Genomic DNA, 15,735 nt, shown 5'->3' on the forward strand with positions numbered 1-15,735 from the left:
AAGTTTTCCATTATATAATTTTTCCGAACACATTAATCCAATGATACAATGTGTGTGGGCAAGGATTCAGCTCCTTAGTCTTTTTCAGGTGGGGGAACATGTATCACATGGGTGAAGACTTGGGCTTCTGATGATGCCAAGAGAAGTTCCATTGTCAGCATATGAAATGTAATAGCTTCCACGTTTCTACACTGATGACTGTGCTGTACTCACAAAAGAAACCTGTCTTATTTTAGTGCTTATGTTGAGTTACCTTTAAAGCAACAAATAGGAGGAAGAGTAGAGGTGATGACTTTCATGCCATCACTTCTTATCAAGTGAGTGCTTACAAGGTACTCTGCACATGTGCTAAACACTTAACATACATGATCTCATTTAATCATCAGGACAACCCTATTAGCTACTCATACTTATATGAAGAGGTTAAGTAACAAAGTTCAATTAAGTTAAGTTGCTGAGATTAAACTCAGGTAATCTGTTTCCTGAGTCCAGGCTCTAAACCAACACATCATTTCGATTTGTTTATGTAGGTAAATGTTAGGAGATGTATGTTTTGTTGTTTGGAGATGAGGAGACATCTAATTTCTTTTTCCTTTTTCAATTAATGAGGTCTTTTCACTGACTATCATATTCCTTCCCACCCACTTCTTCCACCTCCCACTTCCATTTCTATTAATTTGCACCAGCCTGAATCAACATTAGTTAGACCACTACCTTTTCTTTGTCACACTGAGATTCGGAACTAATATTTCAGCCTAGTGGTCAGCATTTGACCCTTGAGGGGAGTAGCCGCACATGTTAAGGAAGGTCAGCCCTACTGATAAATGTGTGGATTGGTAAGGTACTTTTACTGCAGTGTTTGAGGCTATTGAGTACAAGAGAATAAAAATACAAAGAATGATAGGCCATACCATATCATTGTGTCGGAGGTTTTTAAATTTTCTTTTTAATTTTAAAAGATTATTAACTTGTAAACCTATACTCGATTAAATTTAAAGTACTACCTAAGCCACCGAACCTTAGAAAGTGCCCTTAAAATGAGGGCCTCCCCTGCTTCTTTAGAAACCATTTTAGGTTATTATCCTAAAGGCCCACTGTTTAAACATATACCACTCGATGATGCTAGTTAAGACTTGGCAAAGCCTCTTAACCAACTACTTCTGGATGCCACATAATGAAACAGCGTGAGCAGCTATTTGGACATTACTCACATGTACTTTGAAAGACTAACTGTAAACTACTTATAAGGGCTCCCTGTGATACAACAGAAAATAGATGGGAAACTAGTTTTAGTTTCAAGAATAGGCATTGAATAAGCTGACTTCGAGAAAGACATTGAATGTCTGCAATATCCACTGGAAAGAAAAGAAAATCATATCAGAGTTAATACATTACCTCTCTCTCTCTCTCTCTCTCTCTCAACTCCAACCCTCAAGTCCAGCTTTTGTCATTTTGGTGCCTTTAATTCAGAAGACTTTCTTGTGACATGTTAATGCCCATTTAACTGTTTTTCATGGTGTCCCAGCAGAATCACCCATAATACCCCACCTCTTCATTTAGCTGATAAGAAATTGAAGCTCAGAGTTAAGGGATTTACTAAGAGCCACAGAATACAGTACTGGGGTCAACCTTAGAGTTCTGTTCCTAAAACCTCTCAATCAGTTGCTGAGTTAGGTTGACCTCCTCAAGTACAGGCACACCTAGGAGACACTGAGGTTCAGTTCCAGACCACTACAATAAAGCAAATATCACAATAAAGCACGTTGTAATCTTTTTGCTGGTGGAGGGTCTCATCTTCAATTTATAAAAAATATAACATCTGTGAAGAGCAATAAAGTGAGGCATTGCTGTATTGGCAGCCAAAAGACAAAGCACACAGCATCAAGTGTCCTGCCCTCCCTTACTTTTGAATATCAAAAGTTGGAGAATTTCTTTGTCGTTTTAACTGGGATTTACTTCATTTTACACTCACGCAGAAGCCCACAAACCCTGGCATAAACTATAAAATACAGCAGAATGATGGTGGAAGAATAAGGATAAAAAGCTAGGATGCGGTGCATCTGAGGAATAAGTCAGGAGGATGGAATTAAGAGAATGAGAATAACTAATGGGGTGTGATAGGGCTAAAATGATGATAACAGGGTGGAGCTAAGATGATAATAACAAGCTGGGGAACAGTTGAATAGGCGATGAAAGGGGGGTGGGTGAAATGGTTTAGCAATATAAATGGTCTTGTGAAAATGAGGGCAAAGTGGATTTACCCAGCTGTGAACGGTGTGATAAGAAAATACTAAGCTGAGTTATTTAAATAGTCTGAATAATAATAGTAATAATAAAAATAAAATACAGTAGATAGAATATAATATGGGACGGTGGTTTCCAACTGCTACATAAATGCAGAAAACAGTTTAGCTATTTATTTTTGAAGCTGGAAACTTAACACCAAATAACCAGTGGGAGTTTAAACCATTTTTCTACTTGACTTGTGTAAGTAAGACACAAGTGTTCACTGCGCTGTTATTGACCTGTTCCATCTTAATGCACTTAGGAAACCTTGGCATTTAAGCTACAACTTTCAGCTAAGATAGAGAAAAAGCCCACTCTGCAAGGAGACTGGGTTTTCTGCATCCAGATGTATTAAGTGTCCAAATTCCAGGCAAAATCTACTCTTCCTAAGCTTATGGTACAAAATGGCAGGCAGATCAAATTTGAATATGCACATATGCTTTACTCTTGTTGATTTTTATTTATCATTGGTCTTTATTTAATCAAGCTGTTAGGAGGATTGTAGAATAGTATGTGGTATTTATACTACTCTGTAGGGCTTGGGGGTAGCAAGTAATGCATCCTATCCCCAAAGCACCATTCTGCTTTTCTGAAAGAGTCTCAGAGGAGGATTTAGAATTAAACCTGGGGTTTTGATGAGATAAGTAGAGGATACCTTAAAGTCTGAACTCTGTCAGCATGTACACTTTATAGTTACTAGGTTGGGGATGGGACTGTGAGAAATGCGTAAGTTAAGACCCAAATGTTCAAAAGAAAAGCACTTCTTATTGCTCAACAGGATGTATCATTAAGCAAATTTGATTGGTTGATCAAATTTCAGGTGAGGTTGTATTACCCCAAGAGGGTGGGATTAGAGAGAAGACTAAAAATAAACTTATATCATGCCCAGAAACTTATTACCTTGGCAATACTCTTGCACTTATATCAGTAATATGGAAGTAAAAACCTGAGGGAGAAGCTGAATTAGTATTTCTCAAAATAAATTTTCCGGATGCTTGGCTAAAGCTGATATGAGCTACAGTGCTTAGGGAGAGGAAAGGAATTCTTAGCTACCACAGTTCCATCTGTCATGAGTTAAAGAGACCAGAACCAGGACCAAAATTCATAACCTGAATTTGATCTCTACTAATTTAAACAACCCTCAACTCCAGTCCTCAAAATTATCTGTTATTTTGGCAGTTGGTTTTTCCACTGAAGAGTAGGATCCTGTTTGTAAAGTTACTACAATAGAATGTTGTCCCAACTCTAGCTAAAATTGTTTAAAAGGCTTTAGATTTTAAGTGTTACTAATAGCTCTGTGATACTTTAGTGCTGGCAGAAAGAACAATCACTTTACGGGAGATATAATCCAATAGGCATGGAAATTTATTGGTTTTATAATTGTCTGACTAGCTAAACATAAATAAGATATATATAGATATATAGATATATGTCTATATATCTATAAACTCTCCATGATGCTTACTCTTTTTCCCCTTCAGAGCGTGTTTTACCCACAACCCCCCACCCCATTCAAGGTCAGTATGATTTTTATCAATGTAGCTATTTTGCTGGGTCATTCTCCATCATCTATAATGTGCAAAAGACACAAAGGGGGAAATACATTCACAAAATTAACATACCATAGACGTTATTTTTATAACCTTCCAAAGAAAGTCAATCAGTTGCCCCCACACCAGTTGATAGGCAGGTAGATCTGTCACCTGACCTAACTTCAAGTTGGTCAATAGTTGGGAGGATGATGCTAAACTTAGAAAGCAATTTTTTCTTCAATTAGTATATGTTACAGATAACTATGAACTCACATATTTGGAACACCGCCAGTTAAGTTCTGTAGCTTATAAATAATATGAATCCTCTGAGTGACCATCCTCACATTTGGAGGCTTTACAATCCGAATGTGAAGTCATTTGTATTACTTGTAAAAATAAATTTACCTACCACCTAAGGTTGAACTCAACCATAATACAAGGATGTTACTTTATCTTAAAATCTTGGCCAGTTTAGGGACATTTCCTTTTAAACATAACTATTTTAGAAAACAAAAAATGAAAAAAACAAGCTAGTCGTTATGTATTCCTTTTTATAAAACTTTCTGCACACTCAAATTAAATTTTTCCTCCTACATCACATTTAGATGCAAGCTGCAGCCCCAACCTTCTAGCTTGAGGCTGTTTAAAGGCAAATTGGGAAATAAAATTAAAACAATACAAAAAAATCTGAAATGAAACCAACCTACCATTGAAATTAAATTCCAGAAAAGTGATTTGCAAATAACACTCAAAGACCTGAGAAAAAAATGGAAAGTAGGCCATGCGGGGGCTAATGTGGAAAAAATAAATCCAATTAAACAAGATTATCATATACACTATAAAGGAAATGTGCTCAGAATTAAAGGTAGAAAGCTGCTATTTCATTAGTTTGAAGATGGATCATGTTTCATTAACACTTGTCCAAACTAAAAATTAGGGCAGAATTGAGTGTAGATATTCAGTGTGTCAATAATGCAATGTTTTGCATATGTATTCATAGATAATGCAAACTTATTTTAATTATATTTGAAACTAGGATTGCAAAGTTTTAAGGATCGATTAGCTTAATAAAAGAGTTACTCCTAAATTTTAAAAAGGGTCCAAACTATTTTTAGAAGAACTCTTCCTTAAACCATTAATGAAATCTGTTTCTATGCCAGCCACTAAAAATAAGACTGTTAAAATGTGCCTGTTTCTTAGACTTGACATGAAACAGTGTTCATGGAATATATTCCATTTTGAATTCTTGACATGCTGCAATTATTTTAAGACATTTATCTTCTAGTGTTACTGCAGAGATTGACACCATTTTATCATGTTGCCATCTTGCAAGTATCGTGATGTGACAAACATACACATACATATTTGTCCCAATGGATAATGTTTCAAAGAGGTCTCGCTCCATCAAAGATGAACTTTGCGCAGTGTCACTATGACTCTAGGTGTCCTTTGTGAGAGCAGTTCTGCTTCCACAAACTCATATTTTATCTGATCGTGCTTTACGATATATGTAACATTGAACAAAATGAAGCCAGACACTGTTCACAAAGCACAGCTGTTAGATACCGAAAAAAAGTTTGGACCAAGGATAGAACATATGGGATTTTTTGAACTTGACATTTTCTCACAAACTGAATTGCTGATTGGAGAATGACCCTAGTTTGATTTTACGTTGTAGATAGACTATAGATACCTTTCATAGATCCAATAGTTTTAGAGAATATAGTTTATCTTACTACTAATACTTTGGGCTTCTGCTGAGAGAAATTGAAAAGCTGTTCATGGTGACTTGGGATAGCTGGTGTGAGAGTTGGTATGGAAAGATAGTGCCATCTTAAGTTCCCTGGTCCTTACAAAGACCTTATTTTTGTAAGGATCAAATCCCTTTTCTTCTTTCCAATCAAGATGGCAACCCATGTGAAATGCAGTTTCCCACAGAAAGAAAATACTAACATATAGGATCCCTAACATTTTTATAGTGCCATTTGAATACTGAAATATCTATGAAAAGTATGTATGCCTGCCTCACTGTGATCGACACTATAGCACAACTTTAGTTAATTAAATATTATATATCGTCATCTGCTTGGAAGCCTACATCTCAGCCCTGAGCGTTAAGATGTCTGTAAGCAGTGGGTTGATGCATAAAAGCCCGAAGGATTTTGAACCAATTAAATTCCTTAAAGTGTTTTGAAAGTAGGAGAAAGTCCCGAAGGTCCTTTTCTGTCCGCTGATTGTAAAAAAGGTAACTTTTCTCCTACTTTTTAATAACAGAAATACATGCGTATTTTTAGCTGCTTCACTGTTAATCTCTCTCATTGGAGAGCCTCCCCTCCTACCCTCCACTCTACATGGCTCATCAGGCTGACTGGGGATAAACAGCAGAGTCACAGCAGGAATGCAGTCCTAAACCCCTTCAAGCTGTGATTAAACAAAAACAAGGCTCAATAAATCAAATGTATTTCCCTTGGGTTTCCTTCATCATATCGCTTGATTTTCTGCAGTGATGATGATAATACTGGAATTATACCAAAGGATAATTTGTATTGTCCGCGGCCAATCAGAAATTTTTCAAATGTCTTTTACTATTCTGCCAAAAATAAAACAAAACAAAACAAAAAAAAATCAGTGTGCTTCCCTGCTCCTTAATTTAAAAGATATGTATATAAATAAATAAGATAGTGTTCCATCCTTGATCTGTTTCTGATAGGTGTTTTTCTCATTAATTTTAATTTAGGTTTATTTATTCTGAAATGAGTCCTGAATGGCATATATTTGCATAACTATCCCTGCATGTATCGCTGCAGAAACTCCACTGAATTGTCAAATGAGGAAAGAGACTACTCTAAACATCTGAGGGAACTTTTCTCACTTTGTTAGGCTCAAATCATTTGCTGAGGCCTCTGAATCCTGAGAAATGAAAACATTGCTCTTCTCTCCTCCCCATGAGCTTACTTGTGCATAGCCCTTCATGATGTAAGTGCACCTGGAGATGCCCTCACATTTAGAAGGACTGCAGGTTCAAAACGAGGTGACTAAACCAGCCTCAGAAAGTTAAAAGGAAGCAAAAGAAGGGAAGAGGACAAGGACGAACCACCATTGTCTTCTTTTTATCACCCTCAAATGAAGAATTCCCTTGAGCTTGGGGCTCTCTAGGCTTGATCAGCCCATCCTTCTCCAATCACTGCAACTAAAATAAAAAATTAATAACCCTGGAATGTCTCACTTGTTTGCCTCCCATCTGATTATTTATCCCAAGTGAACAGCCTTTCCATTCACTAACCCCATGTGGCAAGCGGGTTTGGGAAATGTTGAGATTATCTCCCAGGTTCAGGCTTCGCACTGGGTTTGTTCACAGCTGCTTGCCATTCAGTTCCTGTTTTTCCATTGATAAAACACATTGCACATGGCTGGGTTTGCATGATTAATACAGCTGTCTAAAGCTTTCTCTGAAAACAAAACAAAACCCCCCAAAATTAAAGTTTAAAAAAAAATTAAATCCAATCCACAAACAAACCAGGCTTGCAGAAATCTGAAGTCCGCCTGGCACTTTTCCTTCTGAGGGAGACTGGTGTTGTTATGGGCAGGCCTGGCATCAGAACAGCCGGATTCTATCTAAAATAGGAGGAGGAGATATACCTGCCCTCACCCGGCACTCCCAAGAATGGGTTCTCAAAATCAGACTCCACGGGGATGGGAAGAAAGCTGGGGGAAAAATCCTGTGAAGATGACTGGAATGTCCCTACAGCTTTCTTTATTTTCTGTAGGGTATTATCCTGGATATCAATAAGAAAATGCCTCTTTTCAGCTCCTTGTAACAGCACTTTCACCTTGTCTAATAATAATGGTAATAACAATAATAAAAGCAGTTAACATCAGTAGTGGGCTTCTCATGTAGCAATAGAGTTCTAAGGCCTCCTGCATATATTAACTCGATTAATTCCCACAACCCTAAGAAACTAACATACAACTTCTCCCACGCTTTTTAATCATCATAGTATACCCAAATTCCAGTCTACTCATCACTATATCCAGGCACATATATAAATCTGTGGTAAATTTTAAATAAACCTTATCTCTACATTTATGTTCATTAGATATATATCTGTTTAATGAATTTCAAAAATTTATCTAATTTACTTTATATGTTATAATGCTCATAATACATAATACTCAGTTACCTCATATCCATACTCTTTTACAAAGTTCGTTTCCAAATACACTCAACACACAGAATATATGCCGAGTTCACACAGAGATTTATATGAAAGAATTCATCTTTAAGAAACATGAGCAGAGCTATCTGGCACCAGCACATCTAATTTCACACACTTACTCAGGCTGATTTACATACACGCCTCTATTAATCATGGATAATTGCTAGCATTGTTCTCTTTAATTCAGTTTTTCCAACTGTGAAATGGGAAAGAAATTATATTTTTCATGCCTACAAGCTCAAAGTGGTGTTTTAAATAATATATTAAGAGGAGCTTCAAGTTCCTAGAAAGAAAGCATGGTGAATTTAAAATGATCATATTTCGATACACATATTTCTCATAATTTTTAAAAGTACTGATATTTAGAGATATACTTGTATTATATTGTCTAGATATTAACTAGATGTAAGCTCAGTGTGGCTTTTTTTATATTTTGACATATTATGGATTCTAGGGATGTCTGAGATGCCCATACTGCTAGCAAGTTTTTAAATATAGAAGCATCCCAAGGCCGAATAAAAATAAAATATTTTCACCAGCATCATAATATTACACTTAAGAGGAGCTGCGAGTTGCAGTTTGCTATTGTGTGACACGGGCACACGCACTCACACACTTCCAGTGGATGTCTGTCGTGCATGTTACCACTTTTCAGACTAATCCAAAGTCATCAGTCTAAAGAATCTGCCATTTTTTCTGGTCAAGATATAAAGCATGTCCTAGGAAAGGTTCCAGTTTTTAAACACATGGCTTCTTTCCCACTAGCCAGTGGAAACAAGGGCCTTATTTGACTCATAGGACTTCGGCAGCTGTGTCAGGGCAAATTTACAGCAAAATCACAGGCCCTGATAATACACATGAAGATAATTGAGAGTTAACATTTTACTGGATAACCATCCCCCGACTCTTTTACTGGGAGCAACAGTCTGACTGCCTCCTGATTTTCTTTATTGGTTGGGAACCAAGCGGGAAAGTTGTGCCAATATTTCACCTGGAATCAATCAATGAAATGAACCAATCTAGTGATTTAGACCCAATTATAATAGGTGACCCAACCCAATGGTTTAGACCCAATAGTAACAAGCACTTCTCTTTGTTGAATCCATTTCTGTGTCCTCTTCTCATCTTTCCATTCTTCTGTCTGTTCTGTTTCCTAAAAAGTTCTTGTTCTCTCCTTGTTAAAATTTGCTAGCAAAAATAAATCTGAAATTTATTTCCGCTATTGTTTAAATGTCTAATAATGGCTTGGAAGTGTTACCCGTCTCAGAATTTATATTAGCTTCAAGCTAAATGGCTACAAATCCTACAGTCTCAATTTAAAGGTAAGAGAATGTTTAGTGCTTGGGACTCTTTTCTAATGCTTTTCCCTAGACTCCTAGTCTGGATCTGCCTCCACCAGCCAGCCTTTCTTGGTGATCTCCCTGCAGTATGGCTGGCTGTTCTATTTAGATTTCTAGAGCCAGCAGGGATTTGAAGATGAACATTTTTTGAAAATCCAAGCTCCCACTAAATTTTAATTTGATGGAAATATTTCTCTGCTATGAGCTTTATGGGGAAAAAAAAATGATCTTTCAAAGTAACAATTACATTTGTGGATTAAGTTTAAGTAATTGACAGTCTTGTCTTTTTAATTAAAAAGGAACAAAGCTGCCTAAGAAGAGCTCAGTGAAATTTGCAGCAGAAAATGCTGGCATGCTGCCCCAAAGAGTGAAAGGACCAGGATCCCGAATGGCCAGAAAATGCTGATGCAGTTCTCTCGAGTCTTTAGAGCAAACCCCCAGCAGAGCTTGCCTTGGTGTGTGCATCAGTGTGCCATTTAGCTGAAGGGTAACGGTCTACTGTGAAGACAGTGCTGCGTGTAGCCAGGAAAAAAAGTCCTTTCTGTAGGAGCTTCGCTCTAGATGCAGAGACACTGTGTGGAGCAAGAGACTGTAAAGGAAGTGGCAGTACTTAAGAGTCAAAAAGAAAAAAATAATACATAGTCTTCTAAGACTTCAATCCTCAATAGTCTCAGCCCCCCAAAAATGTCATATTATTGCCCCCCAAAAATATAAACTTGAATTTTAGTCTGTTCCTCGGCTCTTTCTTTTTCACTTAAAATTCTTATTCCTGATTTGTATTTCTTGATTTTCTTTTTCTCTACATTTTCAACTATATTCACCTTGCATTACATATACACTTTTTCTTTGACATCTCTCAAATAAAACCAAAGAAAATGTTTTGACAGTATTAGCATTCACTTCTAAACACTGGTTACCAGCCATGCAAGCACCACAAAGCCATTACCCCCTCTACCTGGAGGAAACATCTACTTTTGTAGAGGCAAAATAAAAACCTGAGGAACAACTTCCCCTATGCAGTCACTCTGTCTTCACAATGGTCTTTCATCATCACGGGTCACCTGCAGGATTTAAATTAAAGGAGCATCTTCACTGCAGGGAAAAATCAGCTTAAGTGGTCCCACCTTACATCTCCTCTTGTATATTGCTGTGAGGAAACACACCTGCCAACTAAGAACACAACATGACATGATGAATTTGGAATTCCAATTTAAAGTGTTCATATGTACCCAGATGTATGATGGGAGTAAGCAGACCACTCACTAGGAGTCTACTGAGAATCGTCAGCTTACAAATCAGTAGGAAGAGAGACCTTACAAGTCATTTATCATGCTTTGTAATTGGGCCCTGGAGAGCCAAGCACTGCCATAGTATACTACACTATTTTGCTTATCACTGTGCTGACTGTAAAGGAAAACGCTTTCTACATCTCTATAACACCTATGTACGTTTTAACAACTAGACATTACCAAGAAGAGAGCATCTTTACTATAAATCATAGCTATCAGTCCTTTCTACTTGACCTGCCCCATACTCACAACAAAGATTCTGACTTAACCACTCACCTTCTAAACTTTGCAGTTTCAGTACGATTTTTTTTTTTCACCTGCTTAAGAAGACATTGTTTGGGGGCAAGAATAGCATCATACAGTTTAAAAACAAAAAGCAGTAGAAGATAACCGTGCCTTGGCCGAGTGTCCATTCTGTGTACCATCCCATCCTCTTTAGCCCACCCAGCACCAAGCATTCCCAGCCATGTTCTATGTAGAAAGTTGCTTGGCCATTCTAAATTGCTCTTTCAATTATACGTGTGGATTTTGTATGACTTGGAAGCAGGGGATGTTTGGAGAGCAGAAACAGCTTACGCAAAAGAAACCACGCAGTAGCTTGCACTTCTTTTTGTTGAATCGCAAGTTAGAGAGTAACTTGGGAGATTTGTTCTGTTTTCCTCTCTGGAGTTCCAGAATACAGGTAAGTTTATCATTGAAATCTACTTAGTGTTGCTGTGCTGAAAAAAAAAAAAAAAGGAATGATCTCAGTCATTGGAGGTTGGTCTTCCCTCAGAGGATCAGACCTCCCTCTCTAAGTCATTCAGTTAATACCATGACTCTTGTTCTGCACATAGATGTACTCTCCACTTGCTTTTGCATTGTAGAGTTTCTTTTAGAGTTTTCTTTTCCTTATGATTTCTAACTATTAGGAACACAAGAAAGAGCCTCTGATTTTGATGGGCAGTGAAAAACTAGTTTCTGGTACAGGTTAAGTTTATGGGACAATGCATAATATTTGATTACACCATTCATTCACTAAAAAAAAAACAAAAAACAAAAAACAAAACAAAAAAACAACTTAGCGCTTTCTATGTGCCAAGCTCAGAGCTGAGTCCTGGGAAGGACTGTGGAGAACGAGCCAGCATAGCCTCTGCACTAATAGAGCTTACAGACCAGATGGAGCAGTAGATGATAAATTAAACAATCTCAAGAAACTTCGTTAACTTTAGGATGCCTGTGTGGTATTTGAGGAGTATAGAACAAGGGCACCTTAGCTAGCCTGGACTGGTCAGAGAAGGCTTCCAGGTGAAAGAGAGATTTAAAAGGCAGACAGGAGAGAATGGAGAGGGGGCAGACCTTTCCAGTACATTCAAAGGTCTAGAATCCAAAGAGAGCTGAACAATATTAAGTCTAATTAATTTTAGAAATCTGAAAAAAAAATTAATTTTTGCCCTAAGAGTCTCCTCATTTGTATCTGGTGTGTTTAAAAAATAAAAGAAATATGATAAATCAATACAGTTAAAAGAAAGGAGACCAGCATTTTCAGCTCTGTTACACATTTAGGACAAAAAGACTGCCTGTTGGCTTAATTATATAGACACGTACCTATATCGGACACTCTGTGGTAGGTGGCACTATTCAGGGTGAGTTTTCTGGAAGATACTGAGAGCCTGTTACCTGGCAGAACCTCTAGAGAAAACTTTCAGCCTCAACGGGGAGGTTTAATGGTAGGATTTTATTTCATTTATAGGAATGGTCAAGTTGTAAGGAACCACCAATATTTTCCAGGAGCTGCTTCAGAACCTGGCAAAGATGTTATATTTGGAGTCAGTGACACAGCAGGAGTTACAGATAAATCGCTGAGGCATCCTGGCACTCCAAGTAATAAAGTCAGTGGGAAGGATTCAAAGCAGACCCACCTTTACAAGTGCTGCACCGTAGCAGTTAGTGCCACACATGTAGATCCAAGGGTAGCTAGGAGCGTACTGCCACTTTAAATCCCTTATCTTCTCATTTTCAGGAGCCTTAAAACTCCAGGAAATCTCACAAATTCACTTGTTATCTCTGCATTCAAATTCCATAGGCTAGCTACCTTGTTTCATGGTATTTGAATGTTTTTGATTTTAAAAATAAGAACACATTACATGGATTAAAGACAGTTTTGAATCCCTTAGAATTTCAATCGAAAATGTATTCCGAAAACAGATCTGCAATTCACAGTTTAGGGCTGGGAAATAGAAAAAGAAGAAAGCCAGACAGGATGAAAATCTCTAGAGACCTATCCAAACCTATGCTTTTAATCCTTTTTAGCAAGTCAAATAAATGAAGGCACGAAAGGCTTTAAAATATAATGAAAATGTATGTTTTTAAACACAGAAAACATAATCTACTTTAAGCCAGGAGATAGTTCTTCATTAAATGAGATGACTGATCTTTAATTCCAACAAGGGCAAAAGGCCAGGATAGTACCCTCAGCTGTAATGGGCACATTCTAGGCACAAGGGCAGAAACACTTGTTCCTTCTTTAACATAGAAACCGCATACCTTACCGACAGATGATTCAAATAAGTTTACTTCTGGAGTTTTTCTAACCTTATATGTATTTTTAGGTGGAGTGGCCCAGGGCCCTTTATTAAACTTAGCCCCTTGGCATTCCCTAACATTTTAATTCATTGGTTATTAAAAATTAAACATCTCAGGCTAGATAAGAAATCCACAGGATTTGAGAAAGCTGACTTGCCGCAAGTAGTAAGAGACTTGCTGAAACCTTCGCTTTATGTTGGGAGTGTTTGGTGAGGCTGTACTTTCTGTAACAATGCGTATTGCCACTGAGCAAATCGTGCACCTCTGCTTGTGCCACAGGGCAATTACGTCAAGCCTACAGTGAGAAGGACCTCATAAACCCATCTAATACTTTTTTTATTACACTGTCATTTCGTGCTGTTAAGACTGTGTTCCTTTCAGAAGTCACACCTCACATATCTTAGCTTCTCTGTGGTCTTACTATGTGATACCAGCCAACTAAAAAGTGTGTGGCAGGGGCGGGAATTCAGTCTTCTCATAGTGATATCAACCCAAAGCCAAATAATCAGAAACCGATTACATACTTTTCCCCAGATTTAGAGGGTATTTTTAATGCATTGATTTGCTTTTATAAATAGTTTTATAATCTGATAATAAATGTCATGCATTTTCATTATGGAAGAACTTCAAAATTTATAAAACTGTAAAGAAGAAAATAAAGATCATATACAATCTCTCTCAGAGATACCACCATTAATATGATATAAACATATTTTGTCTGAATGAGCTGTCACTATACAAAATACCTAAACTGTTCTCTATTTTCTGACCTCTCTGAGGCTGGGCATGTTACTGTGACTTGCTCAAGGTCATAGCAGAGGCAGGAACAGGAGCATCCCTCCTGCCCTGGGCCAGGGCCCTCTCTCCACAGTGATAGGCACACTCAAAGCTCTTCCAGGTCCTAAATTAAACCTGACTTATTTTACAAGCGAATTTCTTTCACTTAGAAGAGACTTGTCTTGTGTCACCTCCAAGATATCGAGTAAGAACCCCTCTTTCAGGTGTGGGAGCTCTTACATTCCCTAAATTGGTGTATTAATATTTGTTTCTTTTGTAAATTTGTCTTTTTTGATGAAGTTATCTTTGATTTAAAAAATATTTTTTTTTCCGATTCTCTTTAGTATAGAACATTGGTTTGCAGAGGGTTGGTCCATGAATTTATGAAACTAGGAAGTGAGTCTCAAATATTTCATTCACATTATGTAAGGAGAAATTATGTCAGCATTAGTTATGATTTGGATTTATGCATTCATTCAGCAACGAGTTATCATCATATGTCCAATATCCTGGTGACCAATATCCTAGTTAATCACTCATATCCCTGGAACACCCCAAAATAGCATCAAATATCTGAAGTCCATTTCTGGTCACAGTCAACTATAAGAGGAAAAGCCCTAAGAAGTACTTGAAAATAAAGTGTAGGATTCTTTTTTGATACCCCCCCCCACCCCCACACACACATAATAGGAGATGAGAGGTAAGAAGAAGAGTAAATTTTCTGGCCTTTGAACAAAAAAAAAAAAAAGAGAGAGAGAGAAGGTTGGGATTTTATTGTCTAAGGTTTAAATTTTTATTAGTCATGAAGATATTCTTAAATAAAGTTCAGCCCTCGGAAAATTTTCTGCCTGCCAGGATTTGGGGACTGGTGAAAGGGGCTCCTGGCCCTGTGTGGCTCTTCAAATGACTGAATTCCCAACAATAATTTTGTCTTGGCATTAAGGCATGGTGGTTCCAAAAGGAGAAAAGAATCTTCCCCTGCCTGGAATCTTAGTTAGGACAGCTCTTAAGGCTTTAATTGACTCATTCACTCGCTCACTCATTCATTCATGTATTTATTCATGCATTCAGACATATTCGGCACATCTATCAGACACTTCCTCTGTGCTACAGAAATAGTGAGCTGGTGCTACAGTCTATGCCAATGAGAGAGGCTGAATCAACTCTTTTTGATGCTGCAGTTTTCTCCAACATGGCTGGATGTAAAGAATCTGAAACGCAAAAGTCAAAAACAGGTTAATATAAATAAATTTGTCAAATCATTTGCCTTTTGTAGTATTAAATTCTTTTCCCCATTGCCTCCTTGTACTCCCCCATCAGAAGCTAAGTTCTAGACATATGACAATAATGCTTCTGGAGAATTCTAGAACTTTGTACTAGATTCCCCCAAAGGTTTTATCAATTGTATTGCTGCAGTAGATTTATCTTTTTATTCTTTTTATTCTTTGGACCTGCGCTGCCATGCTTACTTGCTAAAGCAAGATCAACATGTGGAGAGCAGTTTTCCTGAAAGGCATGAATATCATAGGTTTTCTAATGAGAGTGTCCAGCGAATGGCCACAGAAGTAATATCCTGGCAAGGCAGTTTTTTTGCAAGAACTCGAGATCACCTTCGCACTTGAAAAAGAAGAATAATTTTTAATTGTTAAGGATTAAAAAATTATTTTCTTATCTATAAGAATAGGAAAGACTCCTGTGGGGAGAGTAGCATTTCAGTCCTGCTGAGTTT

General features: G+C 37.4%; 1 protein-coding gene across 1 annotated transcript in view; it reads left to right on the top strand.

Moving 5' to 3' along the window:
* Window positions 1-15,735, top strand: part of LSAMP (limbic system-associated membrane protein) — a 293,017-nt gene that overhangs the window by 263,852 nt on the left and 13,430 nt on the right. The window contains exon 7 of the mRNA XM_011355436.1: window positions 3,768-3,803. Coding sequence (XP_011353738.1) covers window positions 3,768-3,803 — 36 coding nt within the window. The remainder of the gene's footprint in view (window positions 1-3,767; window positions 3,804-15,735) is intronic.

Source organism: Pteropus vampyrus, unplaced genomic scaffold (assembly GCF_000151845.1).
Source record: "Pteropus vampyrus isolate Shadow unplaced genomic scaffold, Pvam_2.0 Scaffold1, whole genome shotgun sequence".
Taxonomy (NCBI): Eukaryota; Metazoa; Chordata; class Mammalia; order Chiroptera; family Pteropodidae; genus Pteropus; species Pteropus vampyrus.